The 23,435-nt window shown below is 32.8% G+C and overlaps 1 protein-coding gene across 1 annotated transcript; it reads left to right on the forward strand.

Annotated features, from left to right (window-relative positions):
* The first annotated feature begins 5,860 nt into the window (after positions 1 to 5,860).
* Positions 5,861 to 23,019, forward strand: LOC131941712 (SEC14-like protein 1). Its single transcript, XM_059301156.1, has 15 exons — positions 5,861 to 6,076; positions 8,150 to 8,299; positions 8,669 to 8,800; positions 8,954 to 9,082; positions 9,712 to 9,949; positions 10,057 to 10,211; positions 10,767 to 10,956; positions 11,206 to 11,294; positions 11,487 to 11,557; positions 11,713 to 12,019; positions 13,249 to 13,386; positions 13,756 to 13,998; positions 14,163 to 14,308; positions 14,973 to 15,074; positions 19,465 to 23,019. The coding sequence occupies exons 1-15, from the start codon at positions 6,014 to 6,016 to the stop codon at positions 19,487 to 19,489; spliced, it is 2,178 nt and encodes a 725-aa protein (XP_059157139.1). The 5' UTR covers positions 5,861 to 6,013; the 3' UTR covers positions 19,490 to 23,019.
* The last annotated feature ends 416 nt before the right edge of the window (positions 23,020 to 23,435 follow it).

Consider the following 23,435-nt stretch of genomic DNA (forward strand, 5'->3'; position numbering starts at 1 on the left):
TATCAATTACATTAATCAAGGGGAATAATTCAGCGTAACTTGATTACGTCCCTTTGTTTTACAGAAGGAAAATTGGGTGGGGTTTAAAAATCGTCAAATTGACTTCGTTTTAACTTCAAAGGATAGCCCCTAAGTCAAGGGTACAGAGTTTAATGCATATTTTTACTTTGACATATAAAGCGATTGTGTGGTCATCACTATGCCCAGTTGTTTTACTTCTCCCCTACTTGATTCAGGTTCTCATTTGAGTTGAGTTGGGTACTCCACCACTCACTGGTATATACAAATATATATATATATGTATATATATGTATATATATATATATCTGTATATATATTATATGTATATCTATATCTGTATATATATATATATATATATCTGTGTATATATATATATGCATATCTATATATATATGTATATATATATATGTATATATATATATATATATATATATATATATATATATATATATATATATATGTATATATATGTACATATATATATATATGTATATGTACATATATATATCTGTATATGTATATATATATATATCTGTATATATATATGTATATATATATATATATCTGTATATATTTATATATCTGTATATATATATATATATATATATATATATATATATATATATATATATATATATATATATATATATATATATATATATGTATATATATGTATATATATGTATATATATATATATATATATATATGTGTATATATATATGTGTATATATATATATATGTGTATATATATATATATATATATATATATATATATATATATATATATATATATATACATATATAGACAAGTAGGCCTTCATATACGATATCTACAACAAGAAAGTCAGGACAAGAGTTAATCAGGTCACTAACTGTCTACTACAGGTATCCCGTCTGCTCACTAAAAGGACGTCTTCATCGGTCCGCATACATACGTGTTTCCCAAATTTACATCCTATATCAGGTCGTGGGCTAATTCTCGACCGCCATCTCCAGTCAGCTCAGGTAAATGCCAGGCGACCGTACCCTACACAAAGGGTAGGCGTGATACTGTTTTTGTATAGAATTACGGCCTGTCCAGTTCAGGTGGGTGATAACTCACCAACATCAACCGTGGCCTCAGCTATAACAATCAACAACGTCGGCATTCGACCATTTAGTTTTTCCCAATTGAATTAAGCAACAATGTTTTTTAAAGTTTACGAACTAATTCAGATAACAATGACAGTGCTGAAGCGCGGGGCCACTTAAAGCGCGGGGCCTGGGGCGACCGCCCCGTTTGCCACCCCTTAACGCCGGCTCTGGTTCAAATCCTCGGGCAGATGAGGCTCGTTAGCTGGGGATAGCCACTCTTCTAGGAGAGACAACTCCAAAATCAAACATCTGCTGTAGTTTGTTCTTGGTTGGGCAAAGGCTATGGAAACACATTAAAATAAACCGGGAGTGATCTCCCCTAAGCTTTCTCGAATATTCTTATATAAAACAACAGGGGATAAGAACTCCATTTTAAATACTTAAAGTTTTTAAAATAGAATAAAATCTCGTAGAAAAAAAGGATTGCACACCAAGTGAACGCCAAATGAAATGTGCATAATAGTGCGCAATATTATTAGTACTTTATAAATTTACATGCGTTTGTTTCGAAATCGGAAATAGCGTAAATTACTACTTCCGGTCAACGGAAATTACTCAAAATTTGAAAGAAGGTAGATAATTATATCTTTTACTTACGTGTGAAATTTCATTTATCTATCTGAAATAGTACTCAAGTTATAGGCTTTTGAAAAATTCAAAGTAGAAAAAGTACCACTTCTGGTTGTCGGAAATCGCTTAAAAGTTGATAGGGATCTACGATTTTGATAAGATACTTATATATAAAATTTCATCAACCTAGCTGTAACGGTACTCAAGTTATCGTGTTTACACACACACACACACAGACAAGATTGCAAAATTATGTTTTTCCGTATCAGTGAGGTGTAAAACGTCGAGATTTGTAAAAATCTCGATTTTTTTTTGCACGATTACAAGACTTTCTCTATACTTTGTATATACGAGAAAGTAAAAAGAAACGCAAGCTGAAATCAGAGTCAATGGTCTCAATGGCGCTTACCAGTTGACAAGTATATACTTAATTGTATTGGAGGGGATCCCTTCCAACACTAAAATTAAGATCGAAGTAGAAGAGAAGAAGAAGAAGAAGGTTAGATGTTTGTATCCAATTTACCGCTCATTGAACACAATTGACAGCTTTTTAAATTAGCAGTTTTGTAAATATCGGTGTCGAATGATCCTATAAGTTATAAATAATCCATTAATATCTTGAATGGTATGCTGATTAAGATATATATATATATATATATATATATATATATATATATATATATATATATATATATATATATATATATATATATATATATATGCTAATGTCTGAAATGAGAAGATCTCTCAAGGAATTGGACTTGGGTTTGAAGGTAAAAATGAAAACAATATATATTACTTGTTTCTTTATATCTAAAATATTTTTCTCAGTCATTTTAATGAATAGTTTTTCAAAACAAGATATTTCAGTGATTCAATATTTTTATGACATTACATTATCAGCACTTCAACACATTTTTATGACTATATATATATATATATATATATATATATATATATATATATATATATATATATATATATATAATCAGGGGCCCCCAAAAAGTTTCAGCCCGGGGGCCCGCCCAAGCTTAATCCGCCCCTGATTTGAACTCGAGACATTTCAGTTAAGCATCCACGAGCTTTACCCTAACATCTAACCAATATGTATTCATTTTTAGCAAGATTATATGTTGCCCCCACCCACTACCACGACACACACACTAACAAAACACAGGCGAGATCCATCCGCTACGTCAGTAGCACTAAATATATGACTTTAGTTTAGGCTTGTAGAAGTTTCCGACCTCTGCCTCGCGATCTAGCCGGGTACCAGACGGTAGGACGATGTCCTGCGTCTGGTGGTGGGGGAAGTAAAGCCTGGTGAGAGCCACGGATGGATAAGCGACCATCATGTAGTGTTTCAAACCAACATCTCAGTGAGACTGATTCAGTTCACAATTTTCCATTTAGTTGGAGTTCACTACGTCGAGACCTCCCTGGCTAATGGGAGTCAAACTCCTGAGCCTGTATATCCGTGTCACGATAGTTATTGAACTGTAATTCAAGTTTTTATATTGGGCATGAGAAAGCTGGAAATGCAGACTAACCTTGAACAAACGTAAATATCCATGAGAATATTATAATGTCGTTACAGAGCAGACGATAAAGACTGGTGGCACTTGTTTGATTATAGACGCAAAAAGAAAACAAAGAATATCAAACCACATTATGTAGGAAATTATCAATAGCATACAGAGGTTAAACTAGGCCCAACTAAAACAGTAAGCACGGTATAAGCGTAAAAAACAACAACCCACACCTCCATCTTCTTAGGTGTCATTCATTTATGAGGCCCACAAAAAGTTGGATTTTCACAGACGTTCATTTAAAGAACGTCATCCCTGGCCTGTAAACCCGATATTAACGTTCACTAAAAGTAAAGGCCTATAAATGTTTTTAAAAGTTTAAATAATACTGTATTCACACCCAGTGGCGTAGCGAGGTCGGGTGTCACCCGGTGCGGCACTTAATGGTGTCACCCCCCAGAGGCGTAGCGACCCTTCCCGGGGACAAACTTTCAATTAATTTTCGATTTGCACCCCCCCTCTCAAACTTTCGGTTTTCCCCCCCCTTCAAGTTTTCGATTTGCACCCCCCCCCTCAAGTTTTTCTCTATATATTTTGCTATTTTTTGCCTTGGTGTCACCCCCCTAGATGGTGTCACCCGGTGCGGTCCGCACCCCCGCCCCCCCCCTCGCTACGCCCCTATTCACACCAGATGCATGTCATTTATATGTCAGAATTCGACCGCTGTTTTTGTTTTTAACTCTAAAATCAACCCAATTTATTGTTATAAGCAAATGCTGTCCGGGCTGGTATTTATACTAAAGTGTGTGCTCGAGTTTGATATTTTGATAAAAAATTGAAATAAACTTGTCATTCAGATATTAAAACATTGGCATTTACTTTTATAGTAAAAAAAAACAAAAAACCCAAAGGTTTCACTTTAATGGGAAATTTACTATGATTGAAAAAGGAAATTTGGGGGCCCCTAAAAATCGGGGGCCCCTGGCTGCAGCCCCCTTAGCACCCCCCTTAATCCGCCACTGCCTGAGGGTGTACTGTTGCGCCATTTTTTTTTTAGCGGAGCACAGGTATAAGCTTATATATATATATATATATATATATATATATATATATATATATATATATATTATGTGTGCTTTCCTGCAGATTGACTGCTGACAATGAAACTAATTATAGATAACTCGCTGTTAGGGAAAAATGGCAGTGCTCTCAAAAATATGTTTTAGAAAATTAAAACAGGAGCAGTGACAAATGCACTTTGTATCGACAGATGAAGTCGAATCTCTGTCCCACAACACCAGAGTTTCTTCCAGGCATCTCTTCGGGGGGGCTTTGCCCCCCCCCCCCCGAATTTTTTTTACCGCCCCCCCCCCCCCCCCGAATGAAATTTATATAATTTATATAGAAAATATATACTTTTAACAGTGTCCGCCCCGCCCCCCCCCCCGAAGAAAGTCTACCGCCCCCCCGAAAATTTCAAGTGCCCCCTCCCCTCCCCCGGAGAAAAAAGTCTGGAAGAAACACTGCACAACACCCCACTCAGAGAAAAAATTTATGGGGGGCTCTCAGAGTTGTAGACCACTGTGCTATGCATCTGCAATGTTGAACCTCTATGATTCTCCAGTGCTAAATTTAGGAATGCAGATTAATAAACAGAAGATAGTTTTGTGTAGACCTAGTCACAGAAAGGGGAAGTAGGGAGTCTTTTTTAACTTGTTTTCCCACATAATGACATGTTTGTGCAATTAATTACACAAAGTCAGTTTTATTTTTAAAATAAAAAGATATTTAGCCCAATGATCTTTATTATTTGATGCAAGAGGGGAAGGTCTGAGGGGGAGGGTGTTTTCTTGTGTGTGTGTTCTCAATGCTGGTGAATGACAGTCTTCTAGCTTAGTTCAATTTTTTAAATATTGTCAAATATTTTAATAATTAAAAGGCAACATAATATTGCAACAATCATAAATATCATTCCTGTTTTCCCCATATTTTGGAGTTGGTCATTTTCTTTTAAAATCATCTTTAGTAAAAAATTTAACTTTTAAGAATTTTTTAATAATAAATTTAAAATTTAATAATATAGCCTTTTTGAGAATGGTTCAAAAGAATAATCTAGGATTTAAACTTTTAAAATGGTAAAAACTAAGCTATTGAGCTATTAACTAAGTATTAGAAATATAATTGTTTAAAAAAATCTATACTATATAATTATTATATAGTTCATTGAGTACATTTATCCCATTATCTTTAAAAAATGCTGACAAAATCAATGGGAGTTAATGCTATAATTGCACTTTTTTTGTACTTCCGCTTTAGAGATCTAAAGTATCGACAATGGTATCGCTTCGAAAATGCTTACACGATTTTTGTAATCGATGATGCAAAATGAGATGTAGACAACGTATCATGTATATGTAGTCTTTTGTTGGGGCTAGATATACAAATAATAATGAGTTCTTTGAATATAAAATAATTATCTATAAAGAAAAGCGTGGGTCTCTTCCTAAGTATTAGTAAAGGTATCCAACAGATAATATATAGAGTTCGGTGATTTCATTTTGGTATCGATATTTTGCATATATCACATTAACATCGGTATCGAAGCGTGTGTTAGAAGATACATGACCCATATTATTTTCCGTAGTAGTGATGGAGTTAGCTAAAAACTGAAATCATTGATAGATCCAAATCTATGTTATACAACATTTTGTGATACTGTAATAATGTCATAGGCTAACATTTAACGCAGACCAGTAAAATGGTCCAAACTTATCAATCACCCGTAAGGGTGTACAAACATCCTTTTGAACTTGTTATGGCAGTAAGTGTAACTACTACAAATTGACAAATGAAATAACAAACAACAACAATGTCAATGACTCAATTTTCAATCGTCTGTCTACTTTCAAGTCTACTTCTTACTACACTGCTGACTAGATCTACCTACTTATTTTTAATTTAGATCTATTTTTACTACCTAACTTATTAACTAACAAACTAAACTAATACTACTACTACTAGATTTAGATTTAGGATCTAGAATCTAGTCTAGATCTAGTAGTTAGTAGTTACTAACTAGTGAGTTACTAGTGTAACTAGATAGATAGTACCAGCTAGTCACTTGACTCAATGACTGGCTTTTACTTTTAATTTATGTTAATGGACGCTAGCGAGAAAAGTCTCAAAGGTATTTGAGAGGCCCATAAATTAATTTAAAATACGTTTATAAAATCCTGTCTGTCTGGGTTTTTTTCGGACTTTACTAAAGAATGTATTTGATGTTTTTAATATTTTCGGTAACTAAATACAAATTTAAAAAAAAAACAAGGATGATATTTCGAGTCGTCCCTTTGAATCCCGGTCAGAACGTCCCCCGGTCGTGGCCTCAACCAACCGGCGGGCTTGTTGCATTGAGTTAAATATAAACTCAAAACAATAATATAAACAATCTTCTTTAAAAATGGGGTGTTAGGTTACTGGTAGTAACTAAATAAAATACACACATGGCTGGCTAATGTTAATGCTAACCCAACCCTAGTCCTACCATACTAAACAGTCCATATGCCTAACCCTAATTTCTAATCATAAAATTAGTCAAGATTACAATAAGTAACAATACTACTAATAACCCAACACACCTATTTTATGGAAGAGTCTATTATCGGTATCTAAAATCATCCCTATTGAAAGGCCCAGTTACTGGTACTTAGTAGGCCTACATGCCCTATATTAAAAAGATAGGCCTATATTTTCATTGGTTCAAGAAATTACTAGAGCAACACCACTACTGTGTTCAAAGGACAAAACCATTCATTATTCCTATGTTTATTAAATTATGATTTTCACACAAAAACAAAATAATAATAGAGGCCTAATGAATATTAACTGAAAATCAGTGTGGCTGTTGCCTTTAAGACCACTTTCTTTTTTGCTTGTAGTCAGTCAGTATGAGACGATTAAAATATTAAGAAAGAAATAACACAAAGTACCATAATGACAGTCACTTGAATCACAAGTCCAACCACTGGGCCACGATATAGATCTAAAAGAGTATGTTTTTTACAGCAGATAAATACACAATCAACGTGCGCGTGAATAGTGTTGACATGATGATTCATGATGTGTGTCTTGAACTCAAGAGATATATAGATACCAATACATGTTATCTCGCTCTTATGTCGTGCTGTCATATTTGAACTATCATCGGCTGCTGTCAATAGTTCTATCGTCAACACTGACAAAATCCAATTGCAAATAATTTGAGTCAAGTGTGTCTTGACCTCCTTGTGTTTCATCACTGTATTAAAATGTATACTTTTATGCTGTTGTGACTTTAGTCTTGTGTATCTAAATGCCCAATATCTAAATACAAATGAAATATTTACCAGTTGATATACAGCTCAGTACAACAATAAAAATGATAAAGAATAGCCTAATGGTCATAATAATGACATCAAGCTAAATTAGAATTTTACCATTATAGGCCCTATAATATAGGCCTAAGGGGTTATCCATTTATGACGTCCACACATTTTTTGGACTTCGACCACCCTGTCCACAAAAATCCAATTAATTCCCTTTTAAAAGTCCATACTTGTCCGCAAAAGTCAATTTTTTTTGGGCCCCCTACCCCTGTGTGGACGTCATAAATGGATGACCCCTAAAAATAATACATATTAATTAAAAGAAAAAAAAAGGCTTATTCAATAACTTAATTTATTATTTATTCACACTAACTGTCTGTCTGCAAACTCTCCTCACTCTCCATATATACATTGTATACATTGACTAGAGTAAACTTTTATATAGTCTACTTAAACCTGATTAATTAGCACTACATCTATTTTGATCATGTTGTATATAGTAAACTGCAAAAACTTTTTATAATCATAAGGCTTACGAAAAGAGATTCCCAACATGCAAGATGATTCCAGTTTTTCTTGGTAGTGAGATTATTCATGAATTTAAGTCGGAAGATGGCGCAGAACATATAGTTGAAAGGCGCTGCAAATTAAATGTGGATGCTCCTTATCTGTTGCGTAAGGTAAGCATGACAGTGCCATATAACTATTATACTGTGAAAGAAATCTTTATCAAGTTTATCTGAATATAAGGTATAGGTCTAGTTCAATTGCTAAATATAGTCATTTTATTCATGATATAGTTTAAATAAAATGAATTCCTAATTGACGGTATTATATAATGAAATGACTAGTTAGCACTCTATCAGTTTAATAGATATAGATTACAATTTACTAAATAGATATTGGCAATTCATATTTTGAAATCTTGTAACATATTCCGTAATGAAATACTTGTTTGTAGTTGTGGTTACAATTAAGGTAGAATTTTAGATCTCGGAAGAAAAAAACCCCACCTTTTCTCAAATGTATTTTCAATTATTTTTGCACAGATTGTTGGTGTAGACCACGTCATATTTATTCAGAAGAACCATCTGAATAGACGGGAAAGGACTTTAGATATTGTTGCACAAAATGAAAGTTTTTCAACTAGGCTCTCTATATATGAACATTGTCATTACTCAGTAAGTTTTTTTTTTTTTTACTTTTTACAGTTAAGTTTGTTTTTATTTACCGGAACTCAAAAAAATATTTTGCTGTTTCCTTTTATCATATTTATTATTCTATGGAGCTCGCAGCTTAAAAGTGTATTGAGAAGTTTTGTTTATAATGAACAGGTGCATCCAGAAAACCCAAACTGGACATGCTTTGAGCAGGATGCAAGTTTGGATATCAAACACTTTTTTGGGTTTGAAAGTACAGTGGAAAAGATTGCCATGAAACAATACACATCTAATGTAAAAAAGGTAAAAGTTTTATTGCTTTTTCTACTCCATTGGTTCATTAAGGTATCATTTATTTGTGCAAACTATTGTTCAAATGTTACATCGTTCAGTATTATTTTTATTTTTAATCTACAGATTATTTTATTAAAGTAAACTTACTTATACTGTTGTTATGAATTAATCTATTTCTAGTTGATATACTTTTTAATATATTCTGCCTGCATTGCTTATGGTGGGTTACACCTCCTGGAGTGGCCAGTTGAATTTTTTTTAAACATCGATATTTTTCCAAAATCTTGTCTAAACTATTACAATTTATTAAAACAGTTATATAAAACGCGAAATAACGTCTACAATTCGTTTTCTAACATTGCTTTTTTATAATGCAAAAATGTGACGTCGAAACATCTGAACCCCCCCCTCCCCCTCATCACACATCGTCACAAAATTACGGACCCCCCTACGAGTGTGACGTCATTTATAGATGACCCCTAATACAGTATTCACACCCAGTGGCGTAGCGAGGTCGGGTGTCACCCGGTGCGGCACTTAATGGTGTCACCCCACCACCATTGCTTATGGTGGGTTACACCTCCTGGAGTGGCCAGAATTCGGTTAGTTGAAGAACTCTTGTTTTTCATCATGTTTAGGGTAAGGAAGTGATTGAGTACTATATCAATGAGCTGATATCTGAAGGTGTCTCGTACATCCCTCCCTGGGAGGGAGCTCCCGCAGAGGTCACTAAAGCAGATAAAGAGGAAGATCCTAGTCAAGACAGTGGCCTTCGAAGCCGTTCTGACAGTGTTGGAAGTCAGCATAGCCAGCACAGCTTAATCCTGGGTGCCACTGCAGCTTCCATGCAACGCAAGTCTCTAACCCCGCCTGAAGGTATACAACTACTAAAATTTATTTTTGATTCGTATACGTTACTTTTTTAAGTACATTTTACTTTTGGCGAAGTGCTAAACACTGAGATGAATGTCACTGTGTTGCAGTTGTGTTGTCATTGGAAGGTGCCGGGAAAGCTGACACCAGCACGGATAAGATTGATGATGATTACATTGCTCGTTTTCTGGGTCATTTAACCATGGTAGAGGAGAGTCAGCTTGTTCAGCTGAGAAGGTGGCTACAAAAAACACACAAAGGCAAGGTGAGTGTCTGAATCCTTAGGGCAAAGTAGGTACAGTGTAGGTATTTATTTTATATTTCTGTTTTAGAGAAAAGTAACTATTGGTTTTCATATTATTTTGTTTGGTTGCAATAATTATAAAAGCCTACCAAGGTTTTTAAATAGGAATCACATTAATTTATGTTATATGATTAATAGGGACAGTTGTTTTCTACATAATTGCTATAGATAGGTAAACATTACAAATATAGGGGCAGGACCTTTTAATTATATTTTTTCATAAGAAGGATTTAAAAAAAAGGTGAGATTGACTAATTGTTTATCAGAAATACATAGTAAAATTCCTATTTTTACCATATAAAAAGATTAAATGAATAGCCAACATCCATAAGTGCTGCTATTACTTTCCTAGCTTCACTCAGGTATATGTGAGAGCTATGTTGCACATCCAAATTGAAATCCTTGCAAGCCTAATGTTTGAACTAGGAAGCTGTTGTTGAGCACCTAAAAGAAACAGATTTTTATCTGTTTACTGGTGATTCACCTCACCTATTAACACTTGTTGTTTACCATCAGATTCCCAAAGATGCACACATACTGAGGTTTCTGCGAGCCAGGGAATTTAATGTAGAAAAAGCCCGTGAAATGCTGGTCCACTCTCTTGCTTGGCGTAAGCTCCACAACATTGATAAGATTTTAGATGGCTACAAACCACCTGAAGTTCTGGAGACCTATTACCCAGGTGGATGGCACTACTGTGACAGAGGTTAGTCTCACCTGTATGACAGGTAAGGGGGGGGGAGTACTGTTGCAACAGGTTAGGTTGTTTTATACAATAACATAATGTAAAGTATTTTATAAGGCTGGTCATGATTTTGACTGACAAATAATTCATATTTTAAACTTTAAATGGTAAGTTTAAAAAATAAGTACTTAATATTAAATTTAAGGGATGCTTTAGTTATGATTTTCTATTTGCTGCTTGTGTAAAAATTGATCTATTTCATTCTACCAGAGGGCCGTCCTTTGTATATAATAAAACTTGGACAAATGGATGTTAAAGGTTTAATGAGGTCTGTTGGTGAGGAAGCAATACTTAGACATGTAAGTGTATTATGCTAGCTTTTCCTACTGGTTGTAGCTCTTGCATTAAATCACAATAAAAAGATATATTATATGGAGAAGCTAAATTAAAAAAAATTTTTTTTTAAGAACATGACTTTATAGTAAAACTAATGCTAAAAAGTAATGTATGATTTCATATTTTTCAATATCTCTCCCCCCCCCCCCCCCCAGGTCTTGGCTGTTAACGAAGAAGGTCTGAGGAGAGCTGAGGATGCAACCCAAAGGCGTGGATATCCTGTTAGGTTAGGCTGACAATTTGATCTTGGCACAATATGTATCCATCATTGTTTATTGCTTTTACTCATTAAGCCATTTTTATAAATTAATCTTCAAAATTTGAATTTTGGTTACTTTTTTACATTTATTTCATACAAATGTATAACCATTTGCTTTACAGTGCTTGCACTTGTATTGTGGATTTGGAAGGTCTAAGCATGAGACACTTATGGCGCCCAGGAATACGAGCTCTGCTAAGGATCATAGAAACTGTTGAAGCTAACTACCCAGAGACAATGGGTCGCCTCCTGATAGTCAGAGCTCCCCGTGTCTTTCCTGTGCTGTGGACACTAGTCAGTCCTTTCATTGATGAAAACACCCGCAACAAGTTTATGATCTACGGTGGCAAAGACTACCTTGGTCCTGGCGGGCTCGTGGAGTTCATGGAGAAGCAGTACATCCCAGATTTTCTGGGCGGGGACTGTTATGTGAGTAGGCATGGTCTGTTAGCTAAACTTTGTTGAATTGAACTAGTGATAAGGAGCTATACAGTTAGGAGATGTTTAGTTTATTTCTCTGGTTTGTGTTACTTAGATACTGCTCAAATTTCCTTACGTCTTAAATTGACCAAGGTTTAAAAATTTGGGCTATTATATTTATTCTTGGACTAGCATATTTATTTACATGTCAATATACAGTCAGGAGATGTTTAGTTTATTTCTCTGGTTTGTGTTGCTTAGATACTGCTAAAATTTCCTTACGTCTTAAATTGACCAAGGTTTAAAAATTTGGGCTATTATATTTATTCTTGGACTAGCATATTTATTTACATGTCAATATACAGTCAGGAGATGTTTAGTTTATTTCTCTGGTTTGTGTTGCTTAGATACTGCTAAAATTTCCTTACGTCTTAAATTGACCAAGGTTTAAAAATTTGGGCTATTATATTTATTCTTGGACTAGCATATTTATTTACATGTCAATATACAGTCAGGAGATGTTTAGTTTATTTCTCTGGTTTGTGTTGCTTAGATACTGCTAAAATTTCCTTACGTCTTAAATTGACCAAGGTTTAAAAATTTGGGCTATTATATTTATTCTTGGACTAGCATATTTATTTACATGTCAATATACAGTCAGGAGATGTTTAGTTTATTTCTCTGGTTTGTGTTGCTTAGATACTGCTAAAATTTCCTTACGTCTTAAATTGACCAAGGTTTAAAAATTTGGGCTATTATATTTATTCTTGGACTAGCATATTTATTTACATGTCAATATACAGTCAGGAGATGTTTAGTTTATTTCTCTGGTTTGTGTTGCTTAGATACTGCTAAAATTTCCTTACGTCTTAAATTGACCAAGGTTTAAAAATTTGGGCTATTATATTTATTCTTGGACTAGCATATTTATTTACATGTCAATATACAGTCAGGAGATGTTTAGTTTATTTCTCTGGTTTGTGTTGCTTAGATACTGCTAAAATTTCCTTACGTCTTAAATTGACCAAGGTTTAAAAATTTGGGCTGTTATATTTATTCTTGGACTAGCATATTTATTTACATGTCAATCTTTGAACCACGGTTTATCAAAGAATCAATGCCCACAATAACTTACAGGTTAATAATGCCTTACATGAATTTTCTAGTTATTTGTTATGTAGACCCCAAAGATTGCACCTTTTATGACTAGTCTGATGAAATTTGTTCTCTGTTGAAAGTGTGATGTTCATGAAGGAGGCTTGGTACCCAAATCCTTGTACCAAGAAGAACTTGTGGACAAGTCTCCTGAAGATCAGCCACTGAGCAGTGACAGCTTGTACCAGACTGCTGCACTTGCTAAAGACTTTCCACATGAGGTAACTCAACCACTGATGTGTTCATATTAATAAAATAGCTTTCTCTTTGCCAGATACTGTTTTTTATTTATTAAACTGGCATGTATTTCTTAACAACCTGAAACTTTAAATTGTAGTTTAAAAAGAATTTCGTTAGTGTGATGTTTTTTTTTTTTTACAGTTTATTAAAATACTAAATATGCTGTTAAAAGTAATATATTTTGATTATTGAACAGTAATCATATTCAGTTATGAAACTCTTTTTAAGTGTATTTTTAAACTTGACTAGATTTTTTATAATTCTGACTGGTAATTGTATTTGCTTTTGTAATAAAAGACTTGTAGTATATTTTTGTACCAAAATGAACTTGTTAAAACTGAATGTGACAGGTGTTGGTGGAGGTCCCTGAGAAGGGCAGCGTGGTTACCTGGGACTTTGATATCCTGAAGGGGGACGTCACCTTCACCGTGTTCCTGTGCAGGAAAGCTATTTCTCCACAGCCCCACCACCACAATGCTGGGACATCAGGCAACATTGGATCTGTGCAATTTTTAGATAAGAATATGGTAGTTGGCAGAGACATCAGCATCGTGGAGCCCCCTAATATATGTAGAGATGGAGATAGTGTTCAGGTAAGTGGCAGCGGTGTTACTGGCATTTATTTTTTGCACAATCTTAGCACTTGACAAGAGAATTGTAAAACATGAAAGATAACTGTTATTGTTTTGTCCTTTTTTGTTATAGAAATATGGTGGCTATGTATTTAAAAGTATGTTCTGGTTTTATTTTTTTGTAGGGCTCTCATGTGACATCCCAAGCAGGAAATTATATTTTACAGTGGAAATATTTGGATACAACGAAGCCATCTTTTGATTTCCCCCTGACATGGCACAAGTCTAAAGTTATGTATCACTCTGAGTTGTTGCCCTCGGCTGCTTTCAGGTTTGTACTGCTGGATACTCACAGCATTTTTATGAATGAGATAAACTTTGGGCTTTTATTTCTCGCTCTATAATCGTTTTATTAGCATGTTAAGTACTTTAAAGTTAATCGACCATCGGCTACTTTCAGGTTTGTACTGCTGGATACCCACAGCATTCTTTTTTATGAGATTAGTGTTGGGTTTTTATTTCTCGCACTATAACCGTTTTATTAGCATGTTAAGAACTTTTAAGTAGTACGGCCATTGGCTGCTTTAAGATTTGTACTGCTGGATACCCACAGCATTTTTAAAAATTAGAATAGCATTGGGTTTTTGTTTCTCGCTCTACTACCTTTGTTTTATGAGAATGTAAAGTACTTTAAAGTAGGACTGCTATGTCAGCTGGTACTTTGCACAACTGCCGACCTGTATTTCAAGAGTTCGGATCTCGGTTAGAATCTGTAGGGTGTCTTTTTTGAGTCCACTCAGCTCTGATGGGTATGTGGTTTATGTTTGGGAAAGTAAAGGTGGCTGGGCATAGTACTCATCACACTAGCCATTTAAATGCAGAGGTCACTGAAATAGGCAAACTCTACTTCATCTGCTCTGTGGACAACGGGTCGTAAATGGTAACTTTAAGTCCTTAAACTTTGTATTGACTTAGTTGTTTTTTTCATGTTCCAGAGGCTCCATGTCCAGCCTGCAGTCGTGTCAGAGCGGCTTCTCTTCTCTCTCAGCTGGTACAGCCAGCAACCAGTCAATGGCCGGTTCATCTTGCCCATCCAGGTGACCACATCAGCAGCCAGTCACAATCTCTATGGCTTGTCTCACTTTTTTTTTTTGCATGCTTTTTGTATTTGTTAGGTGGAGGTTTAATGACAGATGTTTACATTTTTTTTTTTTTGTGGGCTTCAACTAACAAAAGCTAATTAACATAACTTTTTAAATTTGATGCAAAATATATGTGGGGAGTTTTATGCAAAGACAAGGCTCGTGAATCATATCTAGTCTGTTCTTTGATAGCCCTATGAAGGTGTAGTCATAAGGAAAAGAACATTGAGTGTAAAGGATTATCCTGTTATCTGAGTTGCCATAATTCGTTTTGATATTTTTTTCTTTTATTTGCCTACATGAACTGGAAAATACTTATACGTTGTCATTAAAATTATTGTAATTATCATACATCAGGAAATGTTTTATTTTACTCATAAGCTAACAGGTTTATTTTCAGTTTTTATATTCAAACTTTAACAGTGTTCAGCTTACAGTAAAAATATTTTTTTTTCTTATGTTTTAAATTGCAATAGAAAATACTAATAAATTTTACATGGTAACATTCTTTGTGGAGGCTTGTATCACATTGATATTTTAAAATTTTAATTTTTTTTGTCAATTTGTGCACTTGTTTATTTATAACACTGCATGTGTTTAACAAGTTCATACACTTTATCACTGCATTTCACCTTTAGCTTCTACAGTCAGCCACATCAACTCACTCTGTATGGCATTAACTTTTATGCTCTCTATCAAAAACTTACAAAAACAGCATTTAACTTTTTTTTACCTAGATTTGATGGAACATGACTGTAGAAACTAAGTGGCTACATTCATTTTGTACTGCATGTGTGTGTGTGTGTAGTGTGTGGTACTTCTTATACATGCATGTAGTTTACCATTTGTGTGTGTAATTTTAATAGTACAATGGAGGGTGGGGGGGGGGGGGGTTACCAACATTTAGTTTCTGTAGCTACACACATTTTGAATAAATGGTACCCTTTATAGGTACCCTTAACACACTAATTCAATGGTAACTTCTACATATGTTCATGGTACCCTTTACACACATTATTTATAGGTACCCTTAACACACTAATTTAATGGTAACTTCTACATATGTTCATGGTACCCTTTACACACATAATTTATAGTTACCCTTAACGCACTAGTTTAATGTTAACTTGCACACAGTACTTAAATGGCATTATTTACACACATAATTTATAGGTACCCTTAATGCACTAGTTTAATGGAAACTTCTACACAAGTACTTTAATGGCACCCTTTACACGCATAATTTATTGCTACCCTTGACAAAGTCTTATGGTTACTTTTACACACATTTTTAATTTACATGTACCATTTTACACACATGTAGTTCAATGTAGTTTTAAAATACCTATTACACAATGTATTTGTGGCAAACACATGCATGTCCTTGATTGTACTTTTTACACATGTGTTGTTAGTACAGTTTGAGCACTTCACTCAGTGTGAAAGTTGTTTACTGTTAAATTTCACAACCTGTGTGAATAATTTGTTGTACTCATTTGAACCCCATTTTTTATTATTACCTGATTATTGATTCTTTATTCTAACCCCACTATTGTAAAGATTCTAACACTCCTAATTTTTATGTATCCATCAATAAATCAGTTTATTACTGGATATTAATGAGTTTAAAAGAGTTTATTTCCAACTTAAAGATGGGCCGTTGAGTCTTCATTCAAGATACTTCAGCCTTCACTAGAGCTCTGAATTTTATTTTTGTAATAAAAATGTTGTATAGTGATGAGCAAAAATAAATCCCAAATTTTCAAGTCTTAGATTTCTACTGCACCATTTTGTTGTGTGAATTAATTTCATTTTCGAACAGTTGAACAGGCACCAAATTCATTAAATATATACAGGGGAACAGGAATACTAGTCAACAGCTGCATAGCGTTAAACGAATGTAAACTAATTAAATACTACCATTACTTAAACTTTTAAACTAAATTTTTTTAAATACAAGAGCTACTGGAACTTAAAAAAGGTTGTAGAAATATAAATATTTAAACTTTTAAAAGAAGTTATTTAAATACTAGAGCTACTGGAACTTAAAAAAGGTTGTAGAAATATAACTATTTAAACTTTTAAAAGAATTTATTTAAATACTAGAGCTACTGGAACTTAAAAAAGATTGTAGAAATATAACTATTTAAACTTTTAAAAGTGCTTTAACAGGTTACAATAATGCTAACACTTCCAAACTGCTTGATACTAACTAACTGAAATAAAAACTTGTCTTAATGTACCTCACTATTCAACGCTAATGCTTTTTATAGCCTTAACAACAAAACCAGTAATTATAATTAATTGCCAAGTGTTATTGTTAACCCTCCATCACAGTTTGCCTAGTTTTGTACTGCTGCTTACAACTTGTCTCAAGTTAAAGCAGAATATCTGTAGGGTGGGGAAGAAATTTTTTTTTTTAAGGAATTTTTTTTTTTTTTAAATCATGACACATTTTATGTGGGCTTTTTACAAAATCGTACGTTAAAATTTCTTTTAAAATTAAACCCTTATTATTTTAATTTCAAAATATTATAAACATTGTTCTTAATTCTCTTATGTAAAATTGTTATAACTCAGAGGTTTTCATTTTTGAAGTCAACATAGTTATTTGTAGGATAACTGAATGTAGCAGAAGTGCAAAATTTTTTAAACTGTGGAGTTTGGAAGTTAGCATGATAACAATAGATGTGTATGTATATATGTATATATATCATATATATGACATAAATGACAACATAACTATACCATATAGCTAATTGTTAGCTACAATCTCTATCTCACTAATGTATTTTACCTAAAAATATAAAAAGCCATGTATTGCAAAATTTATACAGTATTAAAAAACAGCTGAAGACAGATGCTGTACTGGGTTAAGACATCCAAGACTGAGATGAAAACCTAGCAGATTATTATATTGAAAAAAATAAAGTAGCACAAATAATGACAGTTTGTCAACAGAAACATACTCTTGTTTTTTGTGAACTCCAGGCATGTTTTTTTCTTCTATGTTAACTTAACGTCAAAGGATTATAAACATTTTATGATAACAGTTAGTGCTGTACTAAAATAAGGAATAAAAGTCTAAACCAAAATCACTCTATTGTCAAACACATTGATCTTGATACTGTAAAACAACAAACTTTAATACCAAGATATTTTAAAACAAACAAAATTATATTTTATAAAAAAAAAATAGTGATCAGATCTTTAGCCATGATTTGGCTATAATCAGACCTAAAGATTAAAAACCACTAGTTGAAGGTAGTTTGCAAATACATCAAGCTTATTGTGAATACCTTTTTTAACTATATCTTTACAAAGGACAATGTCACTTTTAAACTGATGCAGCTAATTGTCACAGCCCTTTTTTATGACTGGGTTCATGGCACAAACTAAAGGCAAATGCAAACCACATTATTGGTGATTTTACAGTCTTTTATTGATATCAGATAATATAGCAGCTACACTACTAGAACCACGACTTCAGTTTCGTCATCCCCTCGCGCTCTCTCTACCTCTCTCTGCTTCCTTTCCTTAGCGCATGCGCACACCCATTCTATATTTTATATTCATATCGCCTTTTTAAGATACACACTCGAAACATACATTCATCTACATTTAACTGTTACACTAATATAAAGTATTTGAGTGCCCAGTGCAAGATCTGAGTAACCTGTTGATGTATCATTGGATTGGAGGACCACATGTAACTCTGAATGATCTTTCCATACAGAACTACTGAAAACAACTTACACCAGCCAATTTTTCTAAATGAGAATAAAGATGGAGTTTATTTTACTGAAAAATACTATAGTTTGAAGCAAATAGTCATTAAGGTTTTCTATTTTTACTCCTGATATTTTGTTGTTTGGGAAAGATCAGATCCGTTTTCTGGTTGTTGATGTGGTTATTTTAAGACAACTTTAAGTAACTATGTCATTGGTAGTAATGGTACCTGGACAGATTGCTTCAAATACAGCTGTGCAACAAAGGTTATTAAAAATAAAAACAGAAATATTAAGTTGGCTTCAATAAGTATGCTCAGTGGCTGAGAATAAACTAGCTTTCTTGAGAACAGATGAACAATGTATCAACTTTTTATTCTTTTGACTTTTCAATAATGGCATAAAATTAAAAATTCTACACCCTGGCCAAGTTACTGAGATGTGTTTACAAAATGACTGGTAGGATCACATGAGTTCCTAAAGATCACGAAATCCACTTACCAATACGCTTTCTATGGTGGTCTTTAAATGGCCAATACATTTGAAGAAAAATTTTTTTAGCCAAATGTTTTTGTCTCTGTTAAATATTTTAAATATTGCCTTTTTTTGTTTTCTAGATCTCTGAAAGTACCACCAAGATGACCAAACAAAGCAAGTAAATGAAAAGATATTTTTAAAGGCAGACCTTGTCCTTCCTGTGGACCTGGGACTGTATAACCAAGAGAAAAAGCTAACTGGAATTTGTTTAGGCTAGACCCATAAGTTGTAGTTTTTAGTTACCCAAAATCACTGGTTGAAATACAGGTTCATTTTATTTACACATTTTGTGTTCATTTTCCATTCAAATGGCACATTAGAAACACTTAGTTGTCATTCATAGAAATAAATCACATGTATTTGATAAAAACAAGTTAATTCTTCAGTGTTAGTTAACCTAGAATGCCCATGTTTGATTTTGTTTTACATCAGAAATTTAAATATGGTAAATTCAAATGTTCGTGTCTAAGAATTTTGTTAGTTTACTCTGTGTTCTCAGTTACTTGATTGGGATTAAAATTTATTTAACTGAATTGCTACAGACATATCTCATTGCTTTGACTGGCCTGCATATATTGGAAAGATGATAAAGAGTTAGCTTTGAGATATATATATTTTTAATTATCTTTTTTTTCAAGATTTAATTAAGAAATAAATATTTCTAGGACTTGAGTTACAGTATTTTAAAAATCCAAATTATTTAATTTACTAAACTTTGATTTGCATCCATTTTTTTAGTGAACTAAATAATGTATACATCTATGACATTGTGAATTACTGGTTGACAAAAAATTATTGTAAAAATGAGAATTGTTAACAATGCTTGTCAGTGAGATAAAAAAAATCCAGTCATGCTTATTAAAATATGCCTAATTAATTATTATTTTCATAACATAAACAAATACTCTTTACTGTAAGTTGTGGGGTTTATTTATACTTAATATTAACATGTATTTTTTCCCTTACATATTTAGTGCGATTGAGATATTTTAATTTAATAACAGGAGCAGCCAGTCTGTATACTGTAGCAAATCAATTAATGCAGTTAACATTCCAAAGTTTTGCTAGTCAAAGTACTTGAAATGTCATGCATGACATTTTAGAATATTAAATTAGGAATGTATCCCGAGGGAAGCCAGCATGTTTTATCTGGTTGGAAAAAATAGCTATATGGGCAAATGTGGTCAGTTTTATTGTAAACCTAACCCCTTGATAAATTGTAAGCATGTTGATTAATTGTTTGCATGTTCTTTTCTCAAGCTAAAGTAGATCCTGTTGATATTTCTCCTCTACTCTAAACTTGACAATTAAAAAATTCTTTCAACTCTTGTCATTAACCTACCAATCTAATCATTAACTCGTCCAATGTTGAAAATTTCAGCTGTATTTTAAGTCTCCCAGTGATTGATATTTTAATGACAATATATAAAACACAGGAGAAATAAATCATGTTGTGTTCTGAATGAATTGTCATATTTAAGATGAAATTCATGTAAGAATTTTTTTATTTTTTGTTGTTGGGTGTTTTGAAGAAGATGTGCCAGTCTAGTTGAGGCAGCTCTTGTCATGTGTGTACCAGTGGTAGTTTACAAGCTAGTGTGTGTTGTTTAGACACTCTTAAAGCTTTGTTATTCATTCATTCATCCATGAAACTGATTGTTCATTGTCAATAAAATATTTGGGAATTATATGGAAAAATCATAACATTAATTTTTTCTTCATAAGTAAATCCCCTTGTGTTTTTTAAAAAAAAATTAATGCAATTGCTGTTCTCATAACTAACATTTAAAAATTATTTATTTATTGGAAAATAATTCTAAAATAAAAATTGCAACCCTTAAAATATTTATTAGAAAAAACACTCTGTAATAAAAATTACAACCCTTTTAATATTTATTAGAAAATACATTCTGTAAAAAAATTGCAACCCTTTTAATAATGTTTTCCTTATCCAGCCTGACTAAAATTCTGCTGAGTTTTCAAAAATCAGAATACAAAATTTTGTGGAAAGTAAATTGTAAGCTGAGGACCTCAGGTGTTTTTATTACTATTTTTCTCATTGCACTCTGTAGTGTTTAAAAAAAGAATAAGAGAGTCAGCAAAAAAAAAGTCTTTAGTTTTTTCGTTACAGTATTCTTCATTTAAAGGCTTTTTAATGATGCTGAGAACACTGAATATTTAAAACCCACATTTTAAAGTGGGAGATGCATGCTCTGCTATCCAATTTTTTAATATTAAAACTGAACAAACAACCAGCTTTTTTGAAAACAGTAACTTAAAATTTATTACAAATTTTAGTGGTTGTAAGATTTGTGTTGTGCTTATTCCTCATATAATAGTTTAAAATTTTGTTATAAAATTTACACATTAGAGGGGGTTCAAGAGGAAAATTTCAGCAAACTAGCTGGGTTTTTTTTTTTATAATTATTTTTTGTAAATCTTTTTAACTTCAAGGGCAAGTAATTATTTTTAACTATTGATCTTTGACAGTTTTGAATGAAATATACATATTTTTCTAAAGTTTTTAAAAAAAAAATCTGCAAGTAAATCTTTTTAGACATTGTTTCTGTGGCCACTTAGATAGAGATGTTCTAAAAGTGCAATTTTGACATTTAGATCTCTCCACCTTTAATTGTACGATGTGTCATTGTAATTGTGACACTTTTTTTTTCAAAATTTTTTTTTTCGCATCTTGTTTTCTGAAAATTAAATTTTAAAATGTTTTTAAAAATTTCTTTTACTAACCCTCCTTACAATTGCTGTATACTAACTCAAAGATCTATTGCAATATAATAAAACAAAATTAACATCGATATCTTTAAAAAAAAAACCAGTTGACTTATTCAGGTGTGAAAAATTTAGTACAATGCCAATAATATTGCTTTGAAATATGGTTATTGTTTTAGATCTCTGATACATTTAGATACCATCTAAAAACTTTTGCTAAAACAAATGTGCAGATCTCACAAAGTACTTTTCTTTTTATAGCTGTGACTAGTTGCTGGACACATATTTTGTTCATTATTATAGCTTTCCCATCACTATTTGTAGTTTTCATTTTACTGTAGCTAGTGATTAAGTTCAGACATCTTTAGCTAATTATTTATAGAAAAAATAGAAATGGACATTGTCTGATGAATCAAAAATGTATGTATTTTTTATTAATGGAATTAAAAATAAATTGTAAATATTAAATTATGGCATCTTTTAGGATAAAATGAACAAATTTCATTCATATGTTTGCCTTTTGAAAAAGAACCTACAAAGCAGAATAAATTGTTTTTTTTTTACAATAATTCTTGTCCATAGTAATTAAGAAAGGAAATTTTAGTATCAAAATAGCTTTTATAATCTGCTAACAATGGATTTTTTTATGAGTGTTTGTCTCACTATTAGCCTAAAATAATATATATTCTTTCTTTTACATCATAATTTTTTTTTTTTAAAATACTCATTAGTTTCATATGAATGCATTTAGACCTATAACATGGTCCTGTCGGTCTTGACATTTATGACTAGAAATAATGGCTAAAAAAAACTAGTAGATTTTATCTAACATGTGTTGGCACCAGTTTACACCTTATTAAGCTTTGTTAATCATGTTTATAATGGTAATAAAGATCACTAGAAACCCATCCTATGGCTTACAAATCTGTTTGGTTTTATATTTCTGTTTTTTTCTGTTTTTTTTTCCAGTGGCGTAGCAAGGTCGGGTGTCACCCGGTGCGGCACTTAATGGTGTCACCACCCAGAGGCGTAGCAACCCTTCCCGGGACAAACTTTCAATTTGCACCCCGCCCCCCCAAACTTTCGATTTGCACCTCTTAAAAGACTATTTAACACCGAATTAATCACTTAATTAAGTGGAATTATCATTTTTCTCTATATTTTGCTATTTTTTGCCTTGGTGTCACCACCCTAAATGGTGTCACCCTGTGCGGTCCGCCCCCCCCCCCCCCAGCCTCGCTACGCCACTGTTTTTTTCTATTATAATTGTTTGTTTGTCATCAAATAATTAGATTTAATTGCTTAACAACTGCAGTAGCAGTAA

This window comes from Physella acuta, unplaced genomic scaffold, assembly GCF_028476545.2.
Source record: "Physella acuta isolate Inbredline_101_S28 unplaced genomic scaffold, ASM2847654v3 ptg000370l, whole genome shotgun sequence".
Taxonomy (NCBI): Eukaryota; Metazoa; Mollusca; class Gastropoda; family Physidae; genus Physella; species Physella acuta.